This window comes from Geotrypetes seraphini, chromosome 2 (assembly GCF_902459505.1).
Source record: "Geotrypetes seraphini chromosome 2, aGeoSer1.1, whole genome shotgun sequence".
NCBI classification, from domain to species: Eukaryota; Metazoa; Chordata; class Amphibia; order Gymnophiona; family Dermophiidae; genus Geotrypetes; species Geotrypetes seraphini.
In genome coordinates this window covers 460,347,030-460,373,371 of record NC_047085.1, presented here as the reverse complement: position 1 = coordinate 460,373,371, position 26,342 = coordinate 460,347,030, and the positions used below count along the sequence as shown (strand labels likewise).

Genomic DNA, 26,342 nt, shown 5'->3' with positions numbered 1-26,342 from the left:
AACAAAACAGCAGTTCAAAATCTTTGTTAACAGAACCAAAACTTCTAAACAGTGAAACTGAGGTTTACCTATCTGGCAGTTTTGTGCTTGCCAGGGAGTTTGCTGAAAGACTCCCTTAAACAAGAGTGTACTCTGCCCACCTCCTTCCCATGGACAGATTTCTCATATGCTCTCCTATTCAAGCCCACCAGGTTAGGTAGGTGATTCATCTCCCCCCAGCAGGGTACAGCCAGCAAACTATGTTTCAGTTCATTTCAAAATAAAGCACAGTCTCAGGCTTAAATCTCTCTGTTCCCAAAATTCTCTAGCATGAATTCCAACCAGGTACCTTTGCTCTCTCTGCTGGCCTCTCCTTATAGCCCTCTGGTAACTTTATCCAGTCAGTTATCCAGGATCACTCAGGGTTTGTGTAGAACTATCTTTCTTCCTTTTCTGGATTCCTTTAGGTATCAGGCTCAGGTAGTTCTAGGCACATCCCTCTCCCCTCTTCTGATCAAGTTCACCTGCATTTGTCTAGGTGTTGAGAAAATTCTGGAGTAACTCCTCCCAGGGTCCCACCCCTGGTTACTTCGGGAACCTCCTCTGGGATTTTCCTCATCTCTGGGCAATGGAAAGGTTCTATTCCCCCTTTCCCTCCCAAGAGACTCCAGCCTGGATTTTCCCCTTTTCCCCAGTGCTCCAAAATTGGCTTCTAGTAGCTAAGCCTCCTGGGTAGTGTAGTTCTCATTGCACAGAAGCCTGGTCTTTCCTAGTCCTCATCCTGGAAACGGCACCACAGGGCTCCCCCAGTGACCACTTCCTTACATGACAGGCCCTGTCACACTACAAGCAAACTGCACTTTTCTAACTTTTGCCTCAAAAGCTAATTCTGAGTTGGGACATTGAGTCTTAAATACAAATAGTTTGTGATACAAGGTGCTACCCAAATGTTCGGGGAATGTGAACAGCGTGTGCGAACTGGATATAGTATGCCCTTCCTCCACTAGAGGTATCTAGCACCTTGCTTTGTGAATCAGTGTGCCGTCGGGCGTGCAACTGAGTGGTCGCGCTGTTTTGATCTGTTTGATTTTGTATGGTTGTGTTTTAGTGACTCGGCGGATTTTGATATGACGGATTTTACTGAGCAAAGAATCTGCATCAAATTTTGTTTCAAACTTTAAAAAACTGCTGCAGAAACCCATCGTATGCTCCAGGAAGACTTGGGAGATAGTGCCATGTGCCAAAGCAAAACCTTTCTTTGGTACAAATGCTTCAAGGACAGACAAGCATCTGTCCACAATGATGACAATTCCGAACGACCGTCAACAAGCACAACACCGGAAACCATAGCAAAAGTTTGTGAGACTATCCTTGCAGATCATAGGCAAACTATCTATGATATTTGTGAGATAGTAGGACAGTCATAAGGGGCAGTTCAATGAATTTTGTCGGATGAATTGAATATGAGACTCATTTCTGCGAAATTTGTGCCAAGATTGCTAACTGGTGAACAGAAGGCCCATTGTGTTTCTGTCTGTTCAGAACTTCCAGAAACATTACAGTGATTACGCATCTTCCTTATTCGCCTGGCCTTGTCCCCTGTGATTTTTTTTCCTATTCCCCAAAATGAAATTATGACTGAAAGGGTGCTGTTTTAACACAATTGAAAAGATCCAGACAGAATCACAGGAGGTCCTCAAGGCATTCACTCAAGATGACTTCCATAGATGCATGGACTCGTGGGAAAAATGCTGGGATCGCTGTATACATTCTCAAAGGGCCTACATCGAAGGAGATGGTGGAAACTAGGAGTTTTGGTAAGCATTTTTTCCCTGAACATTTGGGTAGCACCTCATATATTAATGTATGGGAGATGATTTTGAAATAGACCTATTTATCAGTAAAATACTATGCTCTCAAAGTTACTGAATAACACACCAAAATAATTAACATGCAGAGAGACTGTTTCCAATAGGTCTTGTATCTCTGTGATTAACAGCAGATGTCTGGGGAAGAAGAAGTTGACTTCTCTGATAAGGATGAAGCGGATGTAGATGGTGATGGATCTAGCGATTGTCCTACAATCAGAACACCAATCACATCACTGAAAAGTCATCAAGGTGTGGTTATAGCTGCGAATTGGCTGGTTGGTGGCAAGCAAGCTGTTACCGCTTCATGGGATAGAACAGCGAATCTGTATGATGTGGAAACTTCAGAGCTTGTGCATTCTTTGACAGGTAACGTTTCCTTCGTTGAAAGCGCTGACAGCTTTAGGACTGATTGTACAGGAAATGTTAGGCATGGAATCGCAACATTCAAAGACTTGATTCAAATCACTTTCACGTCTTTCAATGTGATCTGGAGCTTAGCTCAAGTATAAATTGTAAACTCTCAGAAGAAGGAACTTTGGTAGTCCTGTAATGTTTCAGTATGCAGCATCTTCTTTCTACATAAAGTTCTTTTCAAGGCTGTGTTTCTTGTTTATAAATACAGTAAGAATCTCAACCCTAACCATCATAACATCTAATGATTAAGCTTGTGGTTTAATAGCTAGATATTATTTTCTATGCAGATATTTTAAAACAGTTGGTTTCTGTTTGAAAATGTAGCAGAAGCATGGAACCATCACAAATTAATTGACTATAGGAAGCAAATTGTAGTGTAACCCTCTTCCAGCTTTGTGTTAGAAACATAGAAAGATGACAGCAGATAAGGGCCATATAGCCCATCAAGTCTGCCCACACTATTTACCCACCCTCTTAAGTCTTCTGACCCCTTAAGTATAATTGTAATTATACTGTCACTCTACTGACCCGCTCATTCAAGTCCTAGTGACCCTATCCCTTGGCATGACCCCGTAGGGATCCCACATGGGTATCCCATTTGTTCTTGAAGTCTGGGATGCTGCGTGCCTCGACCACCTGCACTGGAAGCTTGTTCCAATGCTCGATCACTCTCTCCGTGAAGAAGTACTTCCGTGTTCATAAATGTGATCCAGTACATTTGAATTGATTTAGAAACTGCTTCATAATTCTGCATTTCCTGGTAGTGTGATCAAAGTTGCATGATATCATGACCTTCTTATAGTTCTTCCAAGATCTGCAAATAGTTTCAGATATCTATGTGAACTCACTTTGTATAGGAATTCAACTAGATTACATGTTAACTATAAGATTTCCAATTATTTTCTGGTTTCAAGCCTTTTGTTTAGCTGTCATCTTTAAATGCAAATGATGCATGTTGTGATATTTCTGCTGCTTGTATACATTCTTTATTTTGATTGTAGGACATGACCAGGAGTTAACCCATTGTTGTACACATCCCACTCAGCGTCTTGTGGTGACATCATCACGTGATACAACCTTCCGTCTCTGGGATTTTCGAGATCCTTCAATCCATTCTGTGAATGTCTTTCAGGGACATACAGAGTAAGTGACATTAGTATTAGTTTGTGCACAAAGAGACAGTAATGGCAAATGTTTTTAGTGTAGAACTGTATTTAAAATTTTTGTAATTCTTACATAGAAGCATGATGGCAGATAAAGGCCAAATGGCCCATACAGTCTGCCCATCCACAACATCCACTATCTCCTCTTCTCCCTAAGATAGGGGTAGGCAATTCTGGTCCTCGAGATCCAGAGCCAGGTCAGGTTTTCAGGATATCCACAATAAATATGCATGAGATAGATTTGCATCTCAAGGAGGCAGTGCATGCAAATCCATCTCATACATATTTATTGTGGATATCCTGAAAACCTGACCTGGCTCCGGCTCTCGAGGACCAGAATTGCCTACTCCTGCCCTAAGAGATCCCATGTGCCTGTCCCATACTTTCTTGAATTCATATAATGTTTTTGTCGCCACCACCTCTACCAGGAAACTATTCCATGTATCTGCCATTCTTTCTATAAAAAAGTATTTCCTTAGATTACTCCTGAACCTATCATCTCTTAACTTTATCCCATGCCCTCTCACTCTGGAGCTTGCTTTCAACTGAAAGAGACTGGCCTCATGCCTATTTATGCTACATAGGTATTTAAACATCTAATCTAATCTAATCTTCCATTTCTGCGTCACACATACCTAAGCAGGCTCAAGGCGACATACAAAGTGAAGTGAGAGGAAGCGGAGAAAGGCAGGGAGAGAAGGGGAGGAGACATGGGGGGAACATTTGGGCAGGGGAAGATCTGAGATGTTCAAGTGTCAAAGAGGTATGTTTTCAGTTTTTTCCGGAATGTTGTGTAGTTGGGTTCTGTTCTGGTCGTTTCAGTGAGGTCATTCCAGATTTTCACCCCTAGGACGGTAAGCATGGAGTATTGGAGCATGGAGTATTGGAGATTCTTTGTTGAAGGAAGGTTTAGTAGTATCCTGTTAAGGGTTATGTGGGAGGTAGACCATGCCTTTGAGAAGAGTTGGATGAGTGGAGCTGCTGAGTTTCCATGTATTATTTGGTATATGATGTATGACATTTTAAATTTTATTCGCAATGGAATGGATAACCAGTGTAGTTGCTTGATGAAGACTGCTTTCATTGTATGCTAATAGATCTCATGCATATTCATTGGGGAAATCCTGAAAACCTGACTGGATTGCGGCCCTCGAGGAGGGACTTTGACACTCCTGATGTACACCATCTAGCCCCAACTAGCTCCTCACTAACCTCATCCTCTGAAAATCGATCAGGGTCTACCATACCTCCTTCCCTATTTGCATTTGTCTTCTGCACTCCCGCCCCCAGCGCTTCAGCCGTGAACACAGAATAGAAATATTTGCTAAGGAATTCATCCTTTTCTTTATCAGCTTCTACATATTTTTCCCCTTTACCTTTGAGTCTCACAATGCCACTTTTGCACTTCTTCTTATCACTAATATACCTAAAAAATGTCTTGTCTCCCCATTTTACCATTTGCATCTTTGCTTTCCTGACTACCTGACCAGCCTCTCTTAACTTTTACAGATATTTTTGCCTGTCATCTTCTTTCTGCAGTTCTTTTGTAGTTTATGAAAGCTAGCCTCTTTTCCTTACCTTCTCAGCTACTAGTTTTGAGTATCAAAGTGGCCTTCTTTTCTTCTTACTTACCTTTCTTACAAAATGGTTTGTTGCCTTACAATAGCTCCTTTCAGTTTTGCCTACTGCTTTCCTACTTCTTCCAGATGTTCCCATCCAGACCAACAATTTTCTTGACGTAATCCCCCTTGTTAAATGAAGAAATATATAGAAGCGGATAAAGATAAGGCTAAATTGCTTAACAAATATTTCTGTTCTGTAAGGCAATGTAGGCCATATTATATGTAGCTATTCTAAGAATTTTAGTGTTCCAAATGCAAGTTCGGAACACCTCTTTTCAAATGCTCATATCTACAATTCTAGATTTAGGATAGGCTACTGGTAAAGAAATTAATTTTTGAAATTGGCAAAATACCAATGAGGAGCCTGCTACTGCTTTCTTTAGCTCTACGAATTGATGCCTCTTGACAGTGTCACTCTGAATAATCCACTGTCCTTTTTTCCAAACCAAAATCTTAGAGCATCCCTCCTATATGTTTGAATTGGGAATAATTGTTTTCTGATCTATTTTGTATTTCAATGCGTTATAATGTTTAGAAAAGGAATACTTTTCTAGCACACATTTTTTGATGTTGCAAGAGTGCTGAACCAAAAAACTGCCTAGTCTCAAACCATTTTTTCAATCTTTTGTCAAATATTTTTCTATCTTTCAATTAAAAATATCACACTTTTGTGGTGTTGCTGTTTATCCAGTTGACTCATCACATCTGTCTTCAAAATTGCAGGTACAGTATTTTGCTGTGGCCTGAGCACCCAGCAGACTTTGGAAACGTGGGCAATCTAGCAGGTCACAGTTCATGTCTGCATGTTAGAAACTAACAGAACAGATATTCTACATCTCTTATTTTCTTTTGTTTTTGTGTTATTTAGAGGAGGTGGGTGATGTGGATGGTGTTAATATTAGAGGAATATCACAGTAATGGAAGCTGGTTTCCCTCCCAGCTCTGGCCTTAGCTTACCATTATCATCTTGACACATTCAGGACCAGCTTTCATTCGGGATAAGAGATCTAAACATGAATTCCCCTATGCTGTAGCACAGGGCTATGGGGTTATCCAGCATACCTTGTTTATATTAGGGCTAAATTTACTAAAGAGTACCACCACATTAGTGTGTACTGCTAACACCGTTAATGTACATAATTTGTAAATAGGTCATGTTGTATATAATGGTGTCATGTGCACTAATGCAATAGAACACTAGTAAATTTAGCTTTCTGGATTTTCAATATATTTAGATTAAACAGTAGATAAAGTGTATGGGACAACTTCCCTATAAGGAAAAGCTAAAGAGCCTAGAGGTTTTCAGCTTGGAGAAGAGATGGCTCAGGGAGATATGATAGAGGTTTATATAATACTGCAGTGGAGTAGAATGGGTAGATGTGAAAAACTTGGCTTACATTTTCCAAAAATCGTAGGACTTAGGGAGGCACACAATGAAGCTACTAAGTAATAAATTTAAAACAAAACAGAGAATATATTTCTTCATTCAATGTATAATTAAAACTCTGGAATTCTTGGCCAGAGAATATGATGAAAAGCAGTTGGTTTAGCAGGGTTTAAAAAATGGATAATCTCAATAAAAAGCAAAGTCCATACGACATTATTCCGTGCTTATATCTAGGATAAACAGATACAACATTTATATATATATTTATTTTTTTTTTTTAATTTTTTTTTTTTTGGGGGGGAGGATCTTGCCAGGTACTTGTGATCTAGATTGGCACTATTGGAAACATCACTGGCTTGATTGGACCTTCGGTCTGTCCTAGTATGGCAATACTTATGTTCTTAAGTTCTAAAAATGTTCTAAATTGTGCATATTGAAAGCACCAAATTCAGGTGGCATATTTTTCAAGATGAAGAAATATTTAGAATGTCCAGGGCTTTGTATTTGCTTACAATCTTGCTTTTACTGTTTGGCTAGTCAGTTGTTCCTTGCAGTTTTTGTATGACTTGTCTGCTACTCAGACAAGTACTTCTGTAACTTCTGATACCCCTTTCCGATCACAGGTCCAGGATGGAGGATATTTGTAACATATTATAATGAGATTTAAATTTAAATAAAACCTTACATAACATCTAACATAAGTCCATAAGGCTTCCTGAACCACTCTATCATTAATAGAATCTGTTCATAAAATGCAAGTGTAATAAGCATACCCATGCATTATGATATAATTTAAGCAGGATTCATGGATAATGACTAAAAATATACAATGCAAAAAAATAAAAAAAAATTTAATATTGCCTCTTACCCTGCAAGGTTATGATTCTATAACAAATACTCCAAATAAAGCTCCAATCAGATTTAATGTTTTTTCAGATTGATACAAGTCAGTAAAAAGACATAATTCAAACTAACAGTGTATTCTACTAAACTAGAACCATATCTGAAAATGCCTTTTTTGAGGTACACTCCTATTGTTTATTATATGGACTGGGAATCTGAAGAGATTTATCCTCGTGATGATTGTAAATATCAGTCTGGGCCTGGCTTATGCAAAGCTTTGGATGCAAGCATCAACAACTTAAATTAAAACCTAAATTTCATTGGGCCCCCCAGTATAGGAGTTATGAGTCCTCTGAATATCTGTTAGCAGACATGTGGCTATGTAATGAATTAATTGCAACCTCTGCAGTCATATTTATGGCATTCCCTTTAAAACTGAATCACAGTAATCTTAAATAAATCTTGTAGCATGTTGCCAAATCATCATGAGAAAAAGAATAGTTTTAACTTGCTTAGGGGGAGGTGTCTAAGATGGCAGCAGCTTAGTGGTAGCATTCTGAACTTTCTTACCTGCTCTGAGATCTGATATTCTTCTCTATTACAATGCCTCATACAAAACATAAGGGGATAGTTAAAGCTGTTCCTTCAACAGCTAGGACATCATCCCCTCAACAACAAATGATTCTGAAATTAGCTGCTGCTAATACTCCCACACAGAAAACCAGAGAGGCTTCTACTGTTTCCTTGGGTGGAAGAGAGCCCTAAAACCTGGGATGGAATATTTCTCTCTCACCTCTGGTATTCAATCCTCTACCGTGCCCGACTGGAACTCTGTCTCAGCAGGGGACTCCTTGAGTGAGTGAGGCTAATGGGGAAACCCCATTTTGAGGTACTGAGATAGTTTCTTCCGAAGAAGAACAAAAGAACATCAGAGCTCCTATTGAGATTGTTTCTCAGCTAGTGAAGCCTGCAGTGGTAACATTAGAGAGTATCTGGAATGCTCTATTGAAGCTGGACTCCACAGTGACAAAATCCTCTCAAGATGCCTCTGCCCTTGTGAGTATTATGGATAATTTAACTAAGAAAGTAGAGGGAACTAAGGAAGAACTTATTTCTGATGAACTTGGTTAAAGGCAATATCAGAACACTTCAAGATCTCACTACTACTGTACTATTGCTCAGGATAAAATGGGAAATTGAGCAGATTGAGAGCTATAATCGAAGACTGAATTTGCGTCTTTTAAATTTTCCTAAATCCCCGGTAATAACACCTATGGATGTTTTAATAAGATATTTGGTAGAAGTACTGAAGTTCTCTCCTGAGGCTATTCTTCAGAAAATTATACTCAAAAAGCAACAGGAGAGACTCTGGGGGTTGAGGTTTCAGTTAGTGAAGATCCTCTGAATATAACAACTATACTTGAGACCTCAATATGTGATACTACCGAAAGAGCTACATTAATGATATCTTTTCTTTTTGAGCAGGATATGAATGCAGTAATGAGACTTTATTTTCCTAATTCTGAAACTCTGTTTCTTGGGAAAAAGGCATAGATGTTTCTAGGTAAACTCAGGAAAGGAGAAAAATTTCCCTGCAAATAAGACCTGAAACTTTGGTTCTTGGTGCTTTTTTATTGACATATTACTATAAATGTAATGTAATGTAATTTATTTCTTATATACCGCTACATCCGTTAGGTTCTAAGCGGTTTACAGAAAATATACATTAAGATTAGAAATAAGAAAGGTACTTGAAAAATTCCCTTACTGTCCCGAAGGCTCACAATCTAACTAAAGTACCTGGAGGGTAATAGAGAAGTGAAAAGTAGAGTTAGAGGAAAAATAAAAATAAAATAAACATTTTAACAAGACAGCATGTATGATAAATCATAAATGTATGATTAACTATCTTGGAATGAAATATGTCTTTGTTTCACTGGAACAGCGTAGAGCTTTCAGATGTGAAGAAGGTGGCCACTGGGATAAACTAACTTCTTTAGGTTGATAATATAGGTATTGTGGAAAAGTATGCTGTTAAGGTAATGTCCTATTATAGATTAAGAACTCAAAAATGAAATTGCAGACCTGCTGTTAGTGATCTGTAACCTGTTGCTAAAATCATCTGTAGTACCTGAAGATTGGAGGGTGGCCAATGTTACGCCAATTTTTAAAAAGGGCTCCAGGGGAAATTACAGATCGGTAAGCCTCAGTTCGGTGCTGGGCAAAATGGTAGAAATGATTATAAAAAAATAAAATTGTGGAACACGTAGATAAACATGATTTAATGAGACGGAGTCAGCATGGGTTCAGCCGAGGGAGATCTTGCCTCACAAATTTGCTTGACTTCTTTGAAGGTGTGAACAAAAATGTGGATAAAGGTGAGCCGGTTGATATAGTGTATCTAGATTTTCAGAAAGCTTTTGATAAAGTTCCTCATGAGAGACTCCTGAGAAATTTAAAGTGTCATGGGATAGGTGGCAAAGTTCAGTTGTGGATTAGGAATTGGTTATCAGATAGAAAACAAAGGGTAGGGTTAAATAATAATAATAATAAATGGTCATCTTTCTCAATGGAGGAGAGTAAACAGTGGAGTGCCGCAGGGGTCTGTACTGGGATGGTGCTATTTAACTTATTTTTAAATGATCTGGAAATTGGAACGATGAGTGAAATGATTAAATTTGCAGATGACACTAAACTGTTCAAAGTTGTTAGAACACATGCGGATTGTGAAAAATTGCAGGCAGACCATAGGAAATTGGAAGATTGGGCGTCCAAATGGTAGATGAAATTTAATGTGGTCAAATGCAAAGTGAGGTATGTTGGGAACAATAACCTGAATCGCAATTACAGGATGCTAGGGTCCGCCTTAGAGATTAGCGCCCAAGAAAAGGATCTGGGTATTATTGTAGACAATACAATGAAATCTTCCACCAAATGTGGGCGGAGGCCAAAAAAGAAAACAGGATGCTAGAAATTATTAAAAAAGTGATGGTTAACAAGACTAAGAATGTTATAATGCCCCTGTATCGCTCCATGGTGCGACCTCATCTGGAATGTTGCGTTCAGTTCTGGTCTCCTTATCTCAAGAAAGATATAGTGGTGCTAGAAAAGGTTCAAATAGAGTGACCAAGATGGTAAAGAGGATGGAACTCCTCTCGTATGAGGAAAGACTAAAACGGTTAGGGCTCTTCAGCTTGGAAAAGAGACGGCTGAGGGGAGAAATGATTGAAGTCTACAAAATCCTGAGTGGAGTAGAATGGGTACAAGTAAATCGATTTTTCACTCTGTGAAAAATAACAAAGACTAAGAGACACTCCATGAAGTTACAGGGAAATACTTTTAAAACTAATTGGAGGAAATTTTTTTCACTCAGAGAATAATTAAGCTCTGGAACGCGTTGCTAGAGGATGTTGTAAGAGCGGATAGCGTAGTTGGTTTTAAGAAAGGTTTGGACAAGTTCCTGGAGGAAAAGTCCATAGTCTGTTATTGAGGAAGGCATGGGGGAAGCCACTGCTTGCTCTGTATCGGTAGCATGGAATATAGCTACACCTTGGGTTGTGGCCAGGTACTAGTGACCTGGATTGGCCACCTTGAGAACGGGCTATTGGGCTTGATGGACCATTGGTCTGACCCAGTAAGGCTATTCATATGTTTTTATGGTTGAAAGACAGAAAACAGAGATTAAGTTTAAATGGTTAATATTCTCAGTGGAGAAGGGAAAATAGTGGGGTTCCCCATGGGTCTGTGCTGGGATCACTGATTTTTAACATATTTATCAATTAGCTAGAGATGGGAATAATTAGTGAGATAATTAAATTTGCTGATGACACAAAGTTGTACAAAGTTATTAAATTGCAAGAGGATTGTGAAAAATTGCAGGAGGACCTTCTGAGACTGTGAGACTAGGTATCAAAATGGCAGATAACGTTTAACGTGAGCAAGTTCAAAGTAAAAATGAATAGTGAAAGATGTGTATCAACAATCAAAAAACCAAGTACTACCACAAGTTGATACTATAGGATTGAAAGCCTAAATGGAAGAAAAGATCTCAGATTCACCACTTAGGGAACATATATGGTTCTCCCTAAGATGTTGTGGTGTTGAGTTTCTTTTATCGATCAAAAAACCTCCATCCTATCCTAATTGCTAATCATTAATAAAACATTTTTTAACTTATTTTTTATCATATTTTTGGGATTAATGATAACGTGATAACAATATTTGAATGAATCTAATCACAGGAGCCACTGCTAATACTAAATGTTCAAAAATGGCTTCCTGAAAATAACATGAACAAAATGCAGAAAAAATATAACTTATCTGCAATAGAAGAGGCACTGCAAGAAGTTAAAGTACAGTGGTGCCTCACACAACGAACTTAATTCGTTCCAGGAGCAAGTTTGTTATGCGAAAAGTTCGTTGTGTGAAACACGTTTTCCCATAAGAATACATGTAAAACAAAATAATTCGTTCTGCAGCCCTGTTTTCCCATAAGAATACATGTAAAACAAAATAATTCGTTCTGCAGCCCTGTTTTCCCATAAGAATACATGTAAAACAAAATAATTCGTTCTGCAGCCCTACATTTCCCTCCCTCCACCTCACCTTATATGCAGAGTTTGCCAGCTTTCTTTTTCACCCAGCCGCACGCTTTCAAAAAGCTGTGCACGCGCAGCTGCTGGAGTTGATCAATGTTCTCCTCTCCTGCAACTTCCGGTTTCCGGTTGCGTCAGAGGAGAAGATTGAACAACAGAGCATGCGCGCATGTGCTGCTCTTTGAAAGTGTGTGGCTGGCCGAAAAAGAAAGCCGGAAAACTCGGCATCTAAGGTAAGGTGGAGGGAGATGATGGAACACTGCATTCAGACAGGAGGGTGCTGCTGTTCCCGGCTCACATTAGGAAGCGGCGAGAGTAGTTCCGCCCCCCCCCCCCCGGGCCCCTCGGGCGACTTCGTTGTGTGAAACGAAGTTCGTTATAGGGAGCAAGACAAAAAGTTCGTTATGCGCAGCGTTCGCTGTGCGAGGCGTCCGTTATGCGAGGCACCACTGTACTTCATTGTTGTATTGCACAAGAATAAAGTGCTGAGTGCCATATTATTCGCACGGAGATAAAGCGCTGACAGTTGTACTGCTCAACGGGTCCTGTTTCGCCCTTTTAAATAGGCTTCGTCAGGAAACGAACTGATCAAAATATAAATAGATAAAGAAAGAAAAGATATATTAGAAATTCATTCAAAATAACTACCAAATATTTCTAATAACACACAAAATAACTTACTGCGCATATGTGGTTGATCCTTTACTATCACATCAGATTCAGCTCAAAATGGCGCTGAAATCCAAAAAGAACGCCAGCGCATTAAGCATGCTCATTTGAATGTGGTGATTGGTTCTAAAAGTGTGTCATATTTACACGACCTAATGAATAAATACATTGATGTTTTTACTGTTGATTTATAAAATTATTTAAAGTGCTTCAAAAGAATACTGAGCAGTTATAAAAATATATATATTGGACAGTTTTAAAAAAGGGATCCAACTAGCATGGGTAGCAGTTGCAGGCAAGCAGACCGGCCCCAAATCATCGCCCCCGCCTGCCCCTTACCTCCCTCGCTGGCAACGGCCTCGTCGAATTGTGCCACCAGCGTTGAAGAGCAGGAGCTATGTTTGCGGCTGCAGGCTGGCCGCGCACCGCGTCCTGTATCACTTTGCCATCCCGCAAGAACTAACAGCAAAGCGATACAGGATGCAGTATGCGGCCGGCCTGCAGCTGCAAACATGGCTCCTGGTGGCGCGATTTGATTAGGCTGCCAACAGCGAGGGTGTAAGGGAGGGCAGGGGATGATTTTTAAATGTAGTATAGGCCGCCCAGTTACTGGTAGGTAAGCCGTGTCTAGAAAAAAGGGGCGGCTTATCTACCAGTTTTTTAATTTGTATAGGCCTTTTTTGCGGCCTATACAGAGGACATATATGTGGGGAAATACGGCATCTCTCTCTCCGCCCCCTCCGCATACCTGTTAAGTCCCTGGTGGTCAAGCGGTGAACCGCAGCAGGAGCGACCTTCCTTCACTCCTGCCCGTGCAGAGCCGCTAGATAATTGGTTGCTGCGAGTTCACACGGGACCGCACACATATGCAGAACACAGATAAACCCTATCAGGCTCGTTTTCAAAAAAGATGTCCCAAAGACAATGTAAACTGGCACTTGGATGTCTTACTAGACAAAACGTCCAAACAGACATTTTCAACACTTGATTTTCTAGACATCTTTCTGGTTGTTTTGTCTCCAGTGCGTCTAAATCTTAAGCGGCTGTGTTAGTGGCATGTTTAGGGCAGGATTAGCACTTGGATGTTCGGCAGGGATAATCAAACTTTTAAGAAAACAGTCTTAGACATATGGAGCTAGACCTGTTTCATATACGAATAAGGTCAAAAAGGTGCCCAAACTGACAAGATGACCACTGGAGGGATTAAGACATGACCCCCACCCTTACTCCCCAGTGGTCACTAACCCCTTCCCACCACCCAAAAGTCTAATCTTAAAAAAACCCAAAACAAACCAGTACTGTCCAGCCTGTGAATGTCTTGTCATCAGCTGATCTCAGCAGGGGAATGCCAATCAGCTGAGCCAGTTTTGTGGAGTCCTTCCAGCTCAGCTGATCAGGGATTCCCTTGCCAGGATCATCTGAACCAGCAGGGAGAGCATGATTCCTCTCTCCCTCACACCTACCAACACCCCCCAGTCCCCCTCCACAGAGAGCTGCTGTCCTTTTATAGTTAAAGACCCTGGCATTTGAACAATCCCATTTCTAAATTCATTCATTATTTGTTAGTTCTTTGTATGCATTGGTCTGATTCCCATGCAAATAATAGTAGTGTCCAGATTGGAAGAACAACAATAGCAGATTTTAATGAGTTTTGTTTGTGACAATTGACTGAATTATCTCTGTTACTGCTTTGATTTTCTGAGTTTTATTCTGCCTTTCATAAACAAAAGGAGTCAACTGTAATTGGGAGAGAAAGAGGCAAAGGAAGTGTTAAGCAGATTGTTTGCCATCAGCTTATCACATACAATGTCGACAGTTTACCAGTAGAAAACCAATATGCTTTTGATCCCATAAACCAACAATGTATAACCACAATAGTTTTTAAAAGGATAACATCATGAGAAGATGAAAAATAAAGACTTGATAGAGAAGTAAACGTCATGATGTATTATTTGTTTTTATATAGTTCTTGACATATAGAAAAACTGTTAACACAGAGTATGCTCTGTTCCCTTTAGTCATAGAGGTGGAAGACAGTGCAGCAAGTGTCAGCTTATTGTAGAAAAGATTCAGCCTGTGAAACAATTGAAGAACTCGGTTATAAGCGAAACAAAATACCTTAAAAAATACCATGTAACTAAAAATGATTAAATGATGCACTTTGAGCAAAGAGTTCAGGTTGTTTACCTTGGTTAAATAAAACTTCTTGAAGTTATTTGTGCTTAAAAATGTACTTGTATATTGGATTGACCCTTTCTATATTAGGAAGATTGACATCTGTAGTGTTCGTGTTTTGACATGATGCCAAAAGAGGCATACTGCTTAAGCATTACATAGTCCAACATTTTTCACATCATTTTTTTTCTTGTGTGTGAAATTTCAGCAGATTGTTATGCAAAACAATTTTGTGTCTCTGTGTGACTGGGGAGACAGCTGTTAGCCCTAATGAGGAGCGCTAGCATTACAGTATTTCCGTTGATTGAGACCCACGGAGGGAGCAGAATGTTCCAGATCGGGCAGTGGTGTGTGGTGAAAAAGTGCCACTCTGTCAGCTGGAAGTATATGCTCGACTGCGTGCTGTGACAAGATAAATGAGTTTTGCACAGGTTTGGCAGAGTCTAAAGCTTTTCCAGAGAATAGAAGAAGCATACCAAACTCCCAATGGAACCCCTAGTTTAAGGTGTCGTCAGACTGCCTCTGTGCAGAGTTGTGAATTTTTTTTTTTATATCTCCCATGATTTTGAGTTATTAAAAATCTAATGCATTCTAGCATTTGATTAGTGCATGGTCTAATGATCTTTTGTTGATACTTGTTTCATATTAATAATAGGTTAAATTCCATTTAATTCTGCTGTTTTCTTTGAAAACCAGCAAAAGAAAAGCTAAGAAAATATTATATTCCAGATTGATGGGGAAATGACTGACGAGATTAAATGCAACTGCAAGGGAGGCAACGCAGTTATCATGGGTGATTTCAACTATCCGGGGATAGACTGGAACCTAGGCACCTCCGACTGCGCTAGGAAGACCAAGTTCCTGGATGCTGTAGGCGATTGCTTCCTGGAACAACTTGTCAAGGAAAATACAAGAGGAAATGCAATTCTGGACTTAATTCTAAATGGACTGCGAGGACCGGCACAAGGTGTAGAAGTAGAAGGGACACTGGGAAACAGCGATCACAACATGATCCGCTTCGACCTGGACACAGGGGCGAAACATCGGTCCAGAACTTCCGAAAAGGGAATTACGAAGAGATGAGACTCATGGTGAGGAAGAAGATTAAGAAGAGGATAAGCACTGAAAAACGCTAGAGCAAGCTTGGTCCCTTTTTAAGGACACAGTCACCGAGGTGCAAAATCTGCATATACTGCGTGTCAACAAGGGATCCAAGAGGAAAAAGAGCAAAGAGCCAGCATGGCTCACTGTAGAGGTGAAGGAAGCGATCAGAAACATGAAAACTTTGTTTAAGGAATGGAAAAGGTCAAGAACGGACGAAAACTGGAATAAGCACAAACACCATCAACGCAGGTGCCATAAGGCGGGCCAAAAGAGACTACAAGGAAAAATTAGCCAAGGAGGCGAAAAACTTCAAGTGGTTCTTTTGATATATTAAGAGGCAACGACCCGTGAAGGAAGCGGTGGGACCGTTGGATAGCCATGGAATAAAGGGAGTGCTAAAGGAGGACAAAGCAATCGCCGACAAACTGAACACATTTTTTGCGTCTATATTTACCGAAGAGGATATACACAGCATACCGGAACCCATCAGCTATATGCTGGAAATGAAGATGGGTAACTGACAGGATTGACGGTCAGTCTAGAAGAGGTATGCAGGCAGATCGAAAGACTTAAGAGCAATAAATCCCCTGGACCAGATGGCATCCATCCAAGGGTCATCAAGGAACTGAAAGGGACTATAACTGAACTGCTTCAACTAATAGCCAATTTGTTGATCAAATCAGGAAGGATTCCGGAAGACTGGAAGGTGGCGAATGTTACGCTGATCTTAAAAAAGGTTCGAGGGGAGATCTGGGAAACTACAGACCGGTGAGTCTGACCTCAGTACGGGGAAAGATGGTAGAAGTGCTGATAAAGGACCGCATCACTGATCACCTTGACAGGCACGGTCTGATGAGGTTTCAGCAAAGGCAGATCTTGTTTGACGAATATGCTGCACTTCTTCGAGGGAGTAAACAGATAGACAAGGGCGACATTGTATATCTGGATTTTTAGAAGGCGTTTGACAAGGTTCCACATGAACGACTACTTTGGAAAATTGCGAGCCATGGAATCGAGGGTGAAATACTCATGTGGATTAAAAACTGACTAGAGCATAGTAAACAGAGAGTGGGGTAAATGGACAATACTCGGACTGCTGATGGTATTTTAGATGCCCAATGATTAAAAAAACACCAACTAACCATAAAACTTTGTTTTTCTTTGTACAAACAATATCAAATATAAAAATAAAAGAACCATGAATGGTGGTAGTTTTGTTTTTTTCTGCAACATGGATGAAATAGGAATTTAGGACAGTATCTCCTGTGAAGGGGAAGAATGTAGTGGTTTATCAGAGTGTAAATATTTTCACATTGTGCATTAATGGAAAATGCATTACAGTTGGTTGTATGTAGTGTTATGCCTTGGCTCCAGCGAAGTGTCAGGTCCATACTTGAGGGTCCGTTCTCTTGCAAGATAGTCCCTTTGATCAGGTCTTGGACAGTAGGTTCAGGGAGAACTCCACTAGTAAGGACCTAGTTTGTCAGTCCAGCCAGACCCAACTGAGTTTCTTATGCCACTTGTATTCAGGATGAGGTGGAGAGAGAAAACTCTTATAATTTCATTTCTGTTATGTGACCAATGGAAGATTAGGTTTCTACCTACAATAATCTTCTCTCTGTTATGTCCCTTCTAGATTCCATACTCTAGGTGTTCAATCCCAACCTGCAGTCTGGGTATTGCAGGAATTCACATCTTTTCAGAACACAAGGTGTACAATCCCTAGTGATAAAATCAGTTTCAGTTTCTGCAAGCAGTCTGGGCAGAAGTCTTTTGCTGTTGCTCTGCTTCTGTTTCTTATTTTTTCAATTAAAGATGGCCTGCATTTCATACGACAGGTTCGGTACGCGAATATCGGATCTTCCGCAAATTAGATGTCCGAAAGATCTTGCTGCTTTATTTGGAAATGATAACTGAGTCCTGGGCTGTCTGATCACTTTTTTTTGTTCTCACTGCTGTGCCTTATTGTGCTGGACTGGCATCCAAGTCCTCAATTGCTTGATGGCCATTTCCATTACTACTTCATTCGCCCATCGATATAGGGTTGTAAAAGTAAGAAATTTCTTGATCATACACTTTCATACCAAGCAGCCATTCATGATAAAGAATTTAAATTGTTATTGCTTACATCTTGCTCTTATGAACATTTTAGAAATCAGTTGAAAACCTTTCTCTTTTCAAAAACCTGACTGAATAGATATCACTGTTTCTTTTGTAATTTTTTCATTTGTAATCTTTTGTAAACCGCATTGAACTTATCGTTATGCGGTCTAGAAATTTGGTGTTATGTTATGCTACATCACCTGTGGTGCGCAGCCACCAATTTTGCTTTCAACACTCATAACGGGAAAAGTGGCATCGTCATGGGCGGTATCTTGTGCAATTCATCCTGCTGCAGCTCTTGGTCCTCTCTTCATACTTTTACACGGTTTTTACTGAATGGATGTGGCAGCACGTTCTGCCGTTTTTATGGGACCTCGGTTTTGTGGGCAAGCTCTTCTGTCCCTCCCTAGCTTCTGTGGCTTTGGTACGTCACCTAGCGTATGGAATCCAGAAGGGACATAACAGAATGGAAGAATAGGTTTCAACCTACGATAATCTCCTTTCTGATAGTCCCTGGAGGATTCCATACAACCCATCCTCTCTGTATACACTCAGTGGTTTAGAATAGTCTGCTTCTTTCTGCCTCGGTTATTCTCCTTACAGGCTTGAAGATTGTCCAACCAGTTGCTAGATCCTGTGGCGAGTTTTCTGTGAGTATGCATATTGCCGAAGGCTCTTTCTTGGGGTGCTCGTTGCACATAGCAGGTTAGTTCTACATTGTTTATCAATGTTGTTTTCTGAGTTGCCTATGTGCCTGTTTATTACTTGTTGATATTTTGCAGAGCATACCAGTTTGTGACTTACTTGTGTTGATGGGGATTCTCCCCATACCCTCTTTGTCCTGGATTTACAGGTATGTGCTTGGCTTTGGGACTGAACTGATTTTACAGCTAGGGGGTGTGCATCATGTATTCTGAAAAGATGTGAATTCCTGCAATACCCAGACTGCAGGTTGGGATTGAACACCTAGCGTATGGAATCCTCCAGGGATTAACAGAGAGATTATTGTAGATAGAAGCCTAATCTTCCATTGATCATTCAGAGTTATCTGTGGAATTCCCAAAAGAACAATAAACAAAATCCCACAGTCTCTTTATATATACTTGATACTTCAGTGAGCAAAACAGTTACATTAACAAAGAAAGGCACATGCAAATTAGACATCATTCCAGCATATCCAAATGCAGTAATGTCTCTCTCCTAACAGTCTCAATTCATGCTCCTTGGGATAAAAAAAAGTCATAACAAGAAAACTCCAGGAAAATATTGTTCCATTTCCTTATCTGTGCTTCTTACTTCTCCAAACTATTACTTTCTTCACAGGGAGAAACCTTTCCTTCTGTGCACAAAAATGAGTTTGCTATATTTTAAAATCCACAATGCTGTTAAGTCAAACCCCTCTCAACAATTTTCCAATAATAATAATAATAAAAGACATGGTCAGAGCATCGCTTTTTGTTAAAACCCTTTTCTTACACAGGGAGCATTAGCATGAAAAAGAGAGGAAGGCCACAACCCACTTGTTTTCACAGTCAATTACCTTCCCATCTGGCCTTCCTACAAAGTTTTCATTTAAAAAAGAAAAGAAAAAAGAAACCTTACTTTCTTTAGCACTCTCCAGACCAGTAGAGGTTAACTTTACGAATGGGTATATATCTAATCATGACCAGCAGGTGGAGACTGAAAACAAAACTTTGGGACAGTATATCCTAGCCCCTCCTCTCTATTTCCCTCAGTCTTCTTTCAGTCTCCAGCAGGTGTTGAGTGATCTGTACCCATCTCCCTTGGTAGGGCTGTTGGAATTTGTTTATGGGGTTTATTGTCCCTGTTTTTGGCCGGACGGAGCTTGGGCGGACTCTGTTTGGGGGTTCGTCCGACCTCGGGGGTGTCAAACCCGGCGGGTCACGAGCGGGGTCCCTCCCCCCACTTCCTCCACCTCCCCACATTTTTTTAGAGGAGCCTCAGCAGTAAGCCTTGCCCCCTAAATCAAGCAAGGCATATTGCTTCGAGAGCCTGTGGAGTCTGTTCTGTAAAAAAAAAAAAAAAAATCCTGAGGTAGTGCTGGTCTGAAGGGTTGTTTCCCTTTAAGAAAACTGTATTTTACTGTATTTTTTCATGTAACCGGCACTTTTTTCTAGCTAGGTCGCGTATGGAGCAATTGTGCCCTTCTCCGGGGGAGTAGGACACAAATGTAGTCCAGCCGCGAGGCACTCGCGGCCGGCCTGAACTCGGCGGTTTGGGTCGGTGAGGTGGTGGAGCTCCGTCGGCAGCGGCTGCAGGCGCCCAGAGCTCCCCGCCGATGGTGCCTCGCGAGTCGGCCGGGAACGGTGGGGAAGCCCGGTCTTCTCCGTCCGCCCACGGAGGGAATCCCCGAGCCGCCGACGGTCGGGTTTTAGAGGATTCCCTCTCAGCTGATTTTTTGACAGCTGATGCCGGCTTGCCTGCTTTAGCGGCTGAGACTATTCAGGTTTCTCAGCCGCTTCAGGCTATGGAGGGAGCTTTTTTGGCGGGAAAACCGCCATCTTCTCTGTCTGGCCCCTCCATTTTGTCTTCCACCTCAGGTGACCTTCCCCCTGTTTTGACTATGCAGGGGCAAGGTTCTGCTGGGTCCCCTGCTGTGGCAGGGAGTCCCTTGGGACCCTCGGGGGGTTTTCCCCTGAATTTTTTCTTTTCTTTATGCAGAGCCTATTTTCAGGCGGCTGGGGGTCCCGGTTGCGCCCAGGGGGTTTCGGGGGGTGGGGTTTCCTCCGCGCTCCCTGCGGCTTTGCCTCTCTCGTCTGACGTGACGTCCCCTCCGCCGCCTCCCTTGTCCAAGCGTCCGCGGGTGTAGTGGGACGAGAATTTGTGGTCGGAGGAACGTGTCGGTCTGGAGGAGGACCTGGACCCTTCGGAGGAATTCCAGGACCCTCTGGAGGGGACGGAAGCTGGCGGCGGGTTGTCGGATTTCCCGTTCTCCAGTGACGAGGCGTCCGTTGTGCGCCTTTTTCAGAAAGATGAGCTGCCTGACCTTATTCAGCAGGTTTCTTCGGTTTGGCGTTTTGAGGACGCGCCGCCGGGGACTCCGCGTGTGGGGGACCCCCTGTTACGGGGGATCCGTTCCGTTTCCCGCTCTTTTCCTATGCATCAGGATATTCGGGATATTCTGGAGCAGTGGAAAACGCCGGAGACGCCGTTTCGGCTGGCGCGCAGCATGGCTCGCCTGTATCCCATTCCTGAAGGGGATCGGGCTACGTTAGCTTCGCCAGTCGTGGATGCGGTGGTCTCGGCAATTTCCAAGCGGCATACCGTGCCTGTTGAGGGCGGTTCTGCCTTGCGGGACTCTGAGGAGCGCAAATTGGAGAACATCCTTAAGCAAAATTTTCAGGTCTCTGCCTTTGGGGTCCAGGCGGCTATTTGTGGGGGACTGGTCGCTCGCGCCGTGTTTCGGTGGGCGGAGCGGGTCTTGGATCGAGAGTCTGACGACTGGTCTCTGGTGGATCAGGAGGTAGCGAAGATTGAGATGGCGGCCTCATTCCTCTCAGATGCTCTCTATGACTTGGTGCGGATCTCGGCTAAGTCTATGGCTTTTGGCGTGGCCACAAGGCGTGTGTTGTGGCTGCGCGCTTGGGCGGCGGATGCTGCGTCCTAAACTAAGCTTACTAAATTTCCCTTTCGGGGGTCGTTTTTATTTGGAGAGGACTTGGATCAGACTCTGTCGGACTCGAAAGTTCCCCGTCTGCCGGAGGTCCGTGCCCGCCCGGCGTCTCGGGGGGGTGCGGCCCGGGGGCGTTTGCGGGAATTTCGCAAGTATCGCCCTGGGCGTGGGGGCTGCTTCTTTCCAGTCTCCGGGGTTTTCCCGGGGTCGGTTCTTCCAGCGCATGCAGCCCTTTCGGGGGGCCCGTCGGGGGGCAGGGAATCCCTCCGCCGGTTCCCCCGCTTCCCGTCCTGCGCAATGACTCCTTGCCGGCGCCCCCTTTGGTTCCGGTGGGGGGCCCGGCTGCGCAAATTTTTCCCCAAATGGGCCGAGATCACGTCCGATCAGTGGGTCCTTGAGGTGGTGCGGGACGGTTTCGCTCTGGCGTTCACCCGCTCTCTGCCGGACCTTTTTCTCGCTTCTCCATGTCAGACTCCATGGAAGACGCAGGCTTTTCGTCAGACCCTTTGTGGTGGCCATAAAGGAGGGGACCTTTCGGCCCATCCTGGATTTGAAAGGGATCAACAGAGCTCTCAAGATTCCGTCTTTCCGCATGGAAACGCTGCGGTCGGTCATTCTGGCGGTTCAGCCGGGGGAGTTTCTTACGTCTCTCGAGCTGACGGAGGCCTACTTGCAGGTTCCAATTCGGGCCTCTCATCAGCGCTTCCTTCGCTTTGCGATCTTGGGGCGGCACTTTCAGTTCTGTGCGCTTCCCTTTGGTCTGGCCACGGCTCCTCGGACGTTCACCAAGGTAATGGTGGTCGTCGCGGCAGCCTTGCGGTCGGTGGGCATCCTGGTTCACCCCTACCTGGACGACTGGTTGATTCGGGCAAAGTCGTTGCAGGAGAGCTCCCGGGTTGCGGCTCGGGTGGTGGAGTTTCTCCGGTCGCTGGGCTGGGTGGTCAACCTTTCCAAGAGTCGGTTGGTCCCGGCTCAGCGTCTGGAGTGCCTTGGGGTTATGTTCGACACCTCCTTGGGGTAGGTCTTCCTTCCAGAGGCCCGGGTGAGCAAATTGCAATCTCAGATTCGCCTGCTTTTGGCGTCCCGGGGTCCTCGGGCGCAGGATTTCCTCCAAGTCCTGGGGTCAATGGCGGCGTCCCTGGACGTGGTGAGGTGGGCGCGGGCCCACATGCGTCCTCTTCAGTATGCTCTGCTCCGGAGGTGGTCTCCCCGGAGGCAAGATTTGGATGTTCCGGTTCCCCTGCGAGGCTTGGCGCGCTGCAGTCTGCGCTGGTGGCTCCGGACCCCTCACCTGGTTCAGGGGGTGGGTCTGGATCTCCCGCGGTGGACGGTGCTCCTTACGGATGCGAGTCTCCTCGGTTTGGGGGCTCAGTTTATGGGCCACTCAGCTCGGGGCACCTGGTCCGCGGAGGAGGCCTCCTGGTCGATCAACGTGTTGGAGACCAGAGCGGTCAGGCTGGCGCTGTTAGTTTTCCACTCCCTTTTGCTGGGCAAGTCGGTCAGAGTCCTGTCGGACAATGCCACGGCGGTGGCTTATGTCAATCGTCAGGGGGGCACCAAGAGCACTCCTGTGGCGCAGGAGGCGGCTCGGCTCATGGTTTGGGCGGAGTCCCCTCTGCTGGACCTCTCGGCCTCTCATATAGCCGGAGTAGAAAATGTTCAGGCAGACTTCCTCAGTCGGCACTTTCTAGATCCAGGAGAGTGGTGTCTCGGCGCCGAGGCGTTTCAGTTGATAGTGCAGGCTTGGGGGCAGCCCCTGATGGACCTGATGGCCACGGGTGGCAATGCCAAAGTGCCCCGCTTCTTCAGTCGTCGCGGGGACGGTCTGGCCGAGGGTCTGGATGCTCTGGTCCAGCAGTGGCCAACGGAGGGGCTGTTGTATGTGTTCCCTCCTTGGCCGCTGGTGGGCAGAGTACTTCTTCGCATTGTTCACCATCCGAGTTTGGTGGTGCTGGTGGCGCCGGATTGGCCTCGCCGTCCGTGGTATGCGGATCTGGTGAGGCACCTGGTGACGGATTCTCTTCCTCTGCCTCTCTCGGACGACCTTCTGATGCAGGGTCCCATTCCCATGTTCGACCCGTCTCCCTTCTGTCTTACGGCGTGGCTCTTGAAAGGGGTCGCCTTAGCAAGAAGGGATATTCAGACAAGGTGATCTCTACACTGTTGGGGTCCCGGAGGCTTTCTACCTCTCGGGCTTATGTGCGGGTTTGGCGTCTATTTGAGGAATGGTGTCGGGCGCGGGGAGTGACCTCTTTTCGCGCTTCTCTGCCTATCATTCTAGAGTTCTTGCAGGATGGCCTGGATAGAGGCCTGGCTTGGTCTTCTCTCCGGGTTCACCTTGCGGCCCTGTCGGCTTTTCGAGGGTTGGTGTCAGGTCAGCGTTTATCGGCTCTTCCTGATGTGATTCGATTTTTGCGGGCGGCCAAGTTGCTTAGGCCTCCCCTACGGCCCTCGGTTCCCTCTTGGGATCTTAATCTGGTTCTCTCTGTTTTGGTGCGTCCGCCTTTCGAGCCCTTGGACGACTGTTCTTTGAAGGACCTTACTTTGAAGGCGGTCTTTTTGGTGGCCATTACGTCTGCTAGGCGTGTTTCTGAGCTACAGGCTTTCTCTTGTAGGGCTCCCTTCTTGGAGTTTTCTAGGGAGCGGGTCGTCTTGCGGCCTGTTCCTTCCTTTCTGCCGAAGGTTGTTTCTCCTTTTCATGTCAATCAATCGGTGGTTCTCCCGGTCTTGGGTGGTCAGGAGGGCTCTTCTGAGCAACGGCAGCTGCGCAAGTTGGATGTCGGTCGGGTCCTTCGCTCTTATGTGCAGCGGACCCAGGAATTCCGGAAGTCCGATCATCTCTTTGTCCTCCTGGCTGGTCCTCGTCGGGGAGCTGGCGCTTCTAAGGCTACTATTGCGCGCTGGATCAAGGAGACGATTGCTTTCGCTTATCTTCTGAAACAGCAGCCTGTTCCGGAGTTTCTCAAGGCTCATTCCACTCGGGGTCAGGCGGCTTCTTGGGCTGAGTCGTCGCTCGTGCCTCCAGTGGATATTTGTAAGGCTGCGGTTTGGTCCTCCTTGCATTCCTTTGTTCGTCATTATCGGGTTGATGTGCAGGCGCGTCGGGACGCGGTGTTCGGTGAGCGTGTACTGGTATCGGCCCTTCGGGGGTCCCGCCCGTGAGAGGGACTGCTTTGGTACGTCCCATTCGTAAAGTTAACCTCTACTGGTCTGGAGAGTGCTAAAGAAGGAGAAATTAGGTTCTTACCTGCTAATTTACTTTCTTTTAGCTTCTCCAGACCAGTAGAGGTCCCCACCCTGTCTGTTGTTGTTGTTGTTGGGGCTGTTGCGCGGGCAGTTTTTGGTTTTTGCTGCGGGTTCTAGTATTTTTCTAGGGCCGGGGAGAATTGAAGAACAGCGGCTGTGGCTCGGCTGGCTTAGCTGGCGAGCTGTGGGGACATTCTTCCTTCGGGAATTTCTCCTCTGCATTTTCCAACAGCATTTTTGGGTATGTTATTTGTTACTCCTTTCGGAGTATTGTGTTTTCTCTCTGTTTTTTGTCCAGTTCTTGGTTCTGCTTGGCTATTCGGCAGACTGAGGGAAATAGAGAGGAGGGGCTAGGATATACTGTCCCAAAGTTTTGTTTTCAGTCTCCACCTGCTGGTCATGATTAGATATATACCCATTCGTAAAGTTAACCTCTACTGGTCTGGAGAAGCTAAAAGAAAGTAAATTAGCAGGTAAGAACCTAATTTCTCCTTATACTTCACAAGGCTCTACTTCCATTTCCTCCTAGTTCCATTCTAGCCTTCCAAACTCTCTCTGAGTCTTCTGAAAGCTCCTTCCTTTCTGCCTCCCACCTTGGGTAAGGACCCTTAAAAGCCCTATCTCCTGGCCTGCCTCTTCCTGATTGGGTCCCCCTTATACTGCCATTCCCTGAGTCCATGGGATATCCTATATGCTTCCCTTTGTTTTGAAAGATGTTTCTCCTCTTACTCTCCCCCCAGGGTGAAAAAAACCCTTCATTCTGTTTTACTGCTTACCGTGAATTTTATGGGCTCCTCCCCTGCTCTAGAGCCTTATATATTATAGGCCTGTTGCTTTGGGTGGCTTCCCCATATAGTCTGGGGATTTTGGTACTAGCAGACTTCTAACCCCCCTGTCCTTGAACTGGGGTTCCCTGTCTCTGTCATAGTAGTCAGTACCTATTATATATTAAATGGAAATCATAGAAACAGATGTTCTCTAAATTAACCAGAAAGATACAAAAAGGATTGCTACTGATAGCCATTTGTTAGTGAGATGAGTTTGAAGGAGGAGAATACAGGAAGATTGTAATGTTAAAGACCAGTGGAATAGTTGAACAAATTGTAGCTCTTGCTGCTACAGTATGCTGTAAATGACAAGCAATCTTCTCTACTGATGCTGGAACTTATACAGATGAGAATTAGCCCTAGAGAATGCTTCTAGACAAAAGAGCTTAAACTGAATAGAACCACAATTGCTTTGCTGTTCAATTTCACGCTGCTGCTTAACATCCTGATCAGAATCAGTTTCTTTAAAGAGAAGAGGAAAAGGATGGCATGAAAATGACAAATATAATAGCGCTTGACTGAATTTGTTACCTGTTTTGATATCTTCAGATTCCATATCTCTTATTTTGAAGGCTATACATCTTATTAACATTTGGCAGTAGACACCAAATTAAGTTGGGTCATCTACTGGACTGTTGGGCCCTAAATAAATTTAATGTTAAGTGCAGTAATGACATCCGAAAATGAATTTACCTTAATGTCCCTATAGC

The 26,342-nt window shown here is 43.8% G+C and overlaps 1 protein-coding gene across 6 annotated transcripts in view; it reads left to right on the top strand.

Annotated features, from left to right (window-relative positions):
- WDR37 (WD repeat domain 37) overlaps positions 1–26,342 on the top strand; it is a 197,021-nt gene that overhangs the window by 119,317 nt on the left and 51,362 nt on the right. For 5 of the 6 annotated variants that reach the window (XM_033931543.1, XM_033931545.1, XM_033931540.1 and 2 more), the window contains exons 10-11: positions 1,979–2,216; positions 3,266–3,407. In XM_033931543.1, coding sequence (XP_033787434.1) covers positions 1,979–2,216; positions 3,266–3,407 — 380 coding nt within the window. The remainder of the gene's footprint in view (positions 1–1,978; positions 2,217–3,265; positions 3,408–26,342) is intronic. The other variant, XM_033931546.1, reaches the window with a different exon arrangement.